The sequence below is a fragment of the Chiloscyllium punctatum genome, chromosome 20 (assembly GCF_047496795.1).
Source record: "Chiloscyllium punctatum isolate Juve2018m chromosome 20, sChiPun1.3, whole genome shotgun sequence".
Classification (NCBI taxonomy): Eukaryota; Metazoa; Chordata; class Chondrichthyes; order Orectolobiformes; family Hemiscylliidae; genus Chiloscyllium; species Chiloscyllium punctatum.
The window spans coordinates 77,576,704-77,582,703 of NC_092758.1; the positions used below are offsets into that span (position 1 = coordinate 77,576,704).

At 43.8% G+C, this 6,000-nt stretch overlaps 1 protein-coding gene across 2 annotated transcripts in view; it reads right to left on the reverse strand.

The window, feature by feature from the left end:
• The window catches only part of LOC140491803 (fibroblast growth factor 18-like), a 386,792-nt gene extending 381,490 nt beyond the window's left edge, over nt 1-5,302 (reverse strand). The window contains exons 1-3 of one of the 2 annotated variants that reach the window (XM_072590204.1): nt 5,062-5,302; nt 4,494-4,530; nt 85-262 (exon numbers count right to left, since the gene is read on the reverse strand). In XM_072590204.1, the coding sequence (XP_072446305.1) occupies nt 85-256 (172 nt within the window). In that variant the 5' untranslated portion in view covers nt 257-262; nt 4,494-4,530; nt 5,062-5,302. Of the gene's footprint in view, nt 1-84; nt 263-4,493; nt 4,531-4,715; nt 4,903-5,061 lie in introns of those variants that run through there. The other variant, XM_072590203.1, reaches the window with a different exon arrangement.
• Between the last annotated feature and the right edge of the window lie 698 nt (nt 5,303-6,000).

Here is a 6,000-nt window from a genome sequence, read left to right on the forward strand (position 1 = left end):
CTCAGGTACACAGCTGGCAATCCCACACCTGCTATTTATGCAGCTTCAGCCAGCCCTGAGCTGCTCCTATTAGCCAGTTCTTACCATACTTGTTCCCATCTTCGCCTTTGGCACTGATCCTCCTTCCCAGGACTTGCAGGTGTTTCCCGCTGGTACGGCTGTACAGTTGGTAGAGGCGCACGTACTTGCGGCTTGTGTCATCCCTCAGTCTGGTGTGATTCTCCACATGAGGCCTGAAATCGGTGTTCTCCTCCATCGAGGCCTGCAGTCAGTATGAGAAACGGACCATCACGTGTCAGCCAATGGGACAATCAGCAAAACCCAATACCCCAATTGCCAGCCAAATATAATGACAAACACTTCGGGACTGTGAATGCTGAAGTAAAAATAAAAAGGGTAGGCTGTTCACCTGTGAACCAGAGATCACGACAACTGTGCTTACTCACACCGAATATTGTTCACCTATTAGCAGTTATGTGCTGATTTACTGCGATTCCCAGTTAATCAGTTCCTGAATTTTAAATTTCATCTCCTTGCTTTCAAATCTCTTCATGGCCTTATTCACCTTCAGCCCCATTACCCTGTGTAATATCTGGGCTCATCTCATCGAAACCTTTTGATCTTGCCCGATTTTAATAGCTCCATAACTGTGCCTTCAGCTGCCTTGGCCCTAAACTCTGGAATTTCATAGACTAATCCTCTCTTCCTTTCTCCCCCTCTAAAAAGTGTTCCCTAAAACCAGATCTTTCATCAAACTTTTCACATCTCTATATAGTTGTGGGTGATGTTTCTCAGTTGTTGTGGCCCAGGTTGGAGCACTTTTGGCTGTAATTTGATTGGATATGGGTTCCAGGCCCATTCGGGAAAAACGACTCAGTGTAGTACTGGGAGGGTGCTGTACTGTCAGATACGAAAACTTTTGAGCTGTTCCCTCAGGTTGCTATAAACATTTAACACAACTATTTGAAGGACAGGGTGCTGTCTCATGGCCAACTTTTACCTTTCACCCACCTCACTAAAACGTTCCGCCTGATCATTTATTGGATTAGATTCCCTACACTATAGAAACAGGCCATTTGGCCCAACATGCCCACACTGACCCTACAAAGAGCAATCCACCCAGATGCATTCCCCCACCCTATATTTACCCCTGACTAATGCACCCAACACAATGGGCAATTTAGCTTGACCAGTTCACCTAATCCTGCACACCTTTGGACGGTGGGAGGAAGACACAGGGAGAATGTCTGTGTGGAGTTTGCACAGTCGCCTGAGGTGGGAATCGAACCTGGGTCCCTGGTGCTGGGAGGCAGCAGTGCTAACCACTGAGCCATCGTGCCACCTATTTTTATACCCATATTTCATGATTTTTGAACATACCAAACACTCTTCAGCCAATAAACATTTCCAATGTGTGGTCACTGTCAGAAGCACAGCAGCCAATTTGCAGATGGCTGGGTTCTGCAAGCAGCAATGTGACCAAGATCAGATAACACTTTATAACACGTCGATGGAGGGAAAGATGTTCTTCAGCATACCAGAGAGAAAGGAAGAGATGATCACTTATGAAATTCCAGAGTTTCGGGATGAGCCGGCTACAGGCACAAGGGTGAAGCTATTAAAATCACAGATGATCAAAAAGGTCTTTTCTAGGATATTTTACATTCACCTGAAAAGGCAGAGCAGCCTTGATTGAATGGGTCATGTAGGATTTTATATAAACCAGCAAGAATTATATACTGCAAACCAGCACGGAATATATGCTGCAGGTCAATATGGAATGTATATCAAACATCAGCATGGAAAAATTTATAAAAATCAGTACAGATTATATTCTACAAATCAGCACGGATTATACACAACAAGTTAGCATGGGATATATGCTCCAGGTCAGCAATGATTATAAAGTACAAGGGTCAGGTATAGAACACAGCCCACATCCTCCAACTCAAAGGCCTGCATGCTATTGTATTACCAATGAGCTCTACCTATGTGGAGGGTTAGTACTAAGCAGGAATATTTTGATGTTTTGGCACTTTAGTACTGCTAAGGCTTGTAATTACTGTAAATATCCTGTTTATTGAGTAATACTCAATTGTCTGCTTAATGTAAAGCAAAATTATCTGTTAGATTTTAGTTTGAGTCTTAATCTGACAGATTTCAGTTATCAACAATTTAGAGGGTTCATATTTTGACAAGTTACATCGTGTAACTGTGAGCCCAGTAATTCTATTCAAATTCTGAGCCATGTTGCATGAGCACATACACTGGACAGAGTGAAGGGTAAAAACAAGGACTGCAGATGCTGGAAACCAGATTCTGGAGGAGAGTGGTGCTGGAAAAGCACAGCAGTTCAGGCAGTATCCGAGGAGCAGGAAAATCGATGTTTCGGGTAAAAGCCCTTCATCAGGAATACAGGGTGAAGACAAACTCTGGTTTCTTAGGTTAGCAGGGTTTGTAACGTGCACTTACAAAACTGGTAGACAGTGCTAATCCCACTGCAAAATACTAGAATAACATCACGTTGTCCTTAAAAGTTATTAATTAAAGAATTTTCTTTTTGCATTTCCATGCTGGATGAATTCAATGTTGCTATATTCACTACTACAATATTGTTACACATTTTCAACATTGAATGAGTTATGAAAAGTAAATATCATTGCTGGAATTTATATAGAAACAGGTGCCCAGGGAATTTGAATGGTATTCTTGCTGCATATTATGTACAATTATATAATCACCTCACACTGTATATTTTACTATTAGAGAATCACTTCATAAAGCGCAATTAATCCTATCAGATTCAGTCTTTACATGACAAATAACTATGGGATTTAATTCATGCCATATATAAAATCTATATTTCATAGAATCCCTCCAGTTTGGAAACAGGCCATTTGGCCCATCAAGTCCACACCAGCCCTCTGAAGAACATCCCAACCAGATGCACGCCTACCCCATACCCTGAAACCCTGCCTTTCCCACAGCTAATCTACTGAGCCTGCATATCCTTTAATTCACTCAATATTATTTATATGTATAACAGTATACAATCCACACTGGAGAGTATATAATTATGGGATTCATTCTAAGTGACCAACATATAACTGTATGGGATTCACTCGACCCAGTATATCTGACTATATATGGGATGTATTACAGCGTAAATATACAGTATCAATTACTGTGTTGAATTTATTCCCTACCATCCATACAGCTATTTCTTGGTCGTAAGGCAGTATGAGGCATCCTGAAGTGAATACAGTCATTTTGGGAAACAAAACAGTCCCTGCATTTAGCACTAAAGTTTTGCATTGTTGGGACCCCTGTATACACCTTGCAGTGTGTGGGCAAGAAGCTGAGAAAAACCTGCATGATCCTTTGATTTCTATTCCGGATCCCCGGTATCTTTGGGATTCTGAATGAAGTATCGGTCACGGCTGGGCTGCAGCCCCTCTCGCCTCGTTTCAGTGGTTTGTGGGTTCAAACTCCACTCCAGGCAGTGCAACACCAAAACCTCGCCGAAATACTTCAGGGCTGTGCTGAGGAAATGTCACACTGTCTATTTTGGACCAGAGTTGAAATTGAGGCGGCACCGACCCTCTTCAGCTGGATGTAAAACATTCCATAGAGTCCGACCAGGAAAGTTCCATCCAGGCCAATACACCTTCACCAACGCCACGAAAGCCACTATTCGACGTGCAAAGTCTTCATCTTTTGAGGGGAATCTTAAAGTTAGATCAATCTCTTCCACTCCCAGTAAGCAATTTGGCACAAGTATATTTCCACTGAGGGCAGGTGCACACTTGGCTATATTTCACGCCGGGTTTTTTTTGTTTGTAATCACTCTTCACTGCATTTCAAAGCATTGCTTTTTTATTTCAATTTTGCACTTTTTAAAAAAAATAGCAATATGAATATTATTTTAAAAAGCAGTTCCTTTAGCAGCAGAGGTCGCCTCCGGGTTTTCCATTCCCCCCCCCCCCCCACCCAACCCACTTTGTAACAAGGTATAGGGAAGGGGGTGGGGGGGGGGGTGGAAGAGGAGGGGGTAAATCCCCCAGGGCACGGCGTTTCTGATCTCTGAAACTCTCCCGAGCTGAACAGCAAAAACAGCCACATCTGGAAACATTCGAGTCACATACAATTCTCTCGGACCTTCCTTGTAGTTTCACAACATCCGACCCGAATGGGTTGCACGTTGCAAAGAGAGAGAGAGAAAAAGAAATCAGCCCAAAAAATCGACCAGAGATATCTCCACTTAAAAGTGCTCCATTGGCAGAAGGACAATACCTTCCCAGAGAGAAAAAAAAAGATAGGAAATGATATTTACCTGCTGCAGAATCGCACAGGACTTTGTAAAATTATGACTATCAGGTCAGAAGTATATTGGGGGAGGCTGATTGGCTGTTTAAACCAGATTTCTAGCCATATGCGTTCATTTTATAGAAGATAAGGAAATCAGAGTTATTTAAAACGGTGTTTGTACTAACCTCAATCCCAAAGCACGGTAGGATCACGTGTAAACATCTGAAAGAGAGAAAATAGAAACAGCACAATTAAATGTTTGGTACCTCCGGACACCTATTGTCTGCAATTAAAATGTGTTTAATTCCGCTTTTAAAACAACCCCCTGTCCAATCCAAAACATTAACAGCGGCAGTAAAATCATAAATTAAACCCGAAATTCGTTCAGAAAGTTGCGAGGTGCTTACAGGCAGATGAGCGTTGAACAGGCTGGGTTCATAGCTGTGGATGTTCAACACACACACACACACACACAAATAAAGGTACAGATTTTTAAATCTGATAACGATTGCAAAGAGGGGAAAATAAAAAGAGGGGTGGGCGGGAATAAATTAAGAGCGGTTTAATCCGTTTCGATAGCTGCTCAGTGCCACTTGAAGCTTTGGAGAAGAGGAGGAGGAGGAGGATGGGGGGAGGAGGAGGGAGAGGAGGGAGGGAGGGAGTCTCCTTGCTGATGCGGAGAGGTACGAGGTGGGACGGAGTCTATCTCTAGCTTCTTCACCACCCCCCAACCCCCCCCTGGCATCAACCAACCTGGTCTTCAGCGGGGAGACGGGGCAAGGTAGCCGGTTATTCCAAGGACCCTTCCTCGATCAATTCCACTCAGGGACCCACCCTCAACCAAACAGGCGGCTCGCTCTGCAGAAGAGATGTCTTTCTCTTGAAATAACTAACCACCGAGCACGAAAAAGGTGCAGCCCCCGGCGGAATATTGGCTCTGACGGTGTTTCTCTCTGCAGCACTAAAGGTTTATTCCTCTGCTCCGAGTTTCGATCTCTCTGATTAATCCCCCCCTGGTGTCCTTATGGCACAGGGAGAGAGACAGAGGTGTGACAGAGATCCCCCCCCCTTGCCAGTGGTACCAGTTTCGCATCCGAGGGTCGAACTGCACGGGCTGGTGTCAGCACAAGTGCATGACCCTTCCTTTGCCTGTTCTGTCCTGCCCGAGCAAATCAGCCCCAACTCCCTCTCAACATTACCCCCTACAGTATCGACTGGGCTCCAGCAACCTCTGGGGCAGCAGTGAATCGAGAGATTAAAACACACGGACAGGATTCCAAACCGTTTTCAGAAACAAAAATCACAAGAGCTAGCTCCCTAAAGGAGTTGCACAGAGATGATGTTCATTCCAAGAGTGAGAGAAGCTCCCTGTTATTTCTCTCGTTTGACTCACCCTCTTCCTTCAGTGTGACTCCAGTCCTCAACCTCCACATCACATTCCATCTTCTGTTCTCTCTTTGCTCTAACTACAGCTTTCTTTTTTTTACAAAAAAAAATTGAAACCTGTTGTCATTAACCTCTCTTTAAAATGTCCAGTGTGAGGCTGTTCAGTGGACTACTTTGGTTGAGCAACACAGTAATAGCAAAGGAAGGAGAGTGATGATCAAGGCAGAGAGCAAAGCAGGGGCGGCTAAAGAGAAAAAGACGGAATTAATAAAGCAGCAGATGAAATGATAAAGCAAAGAAAGAGCC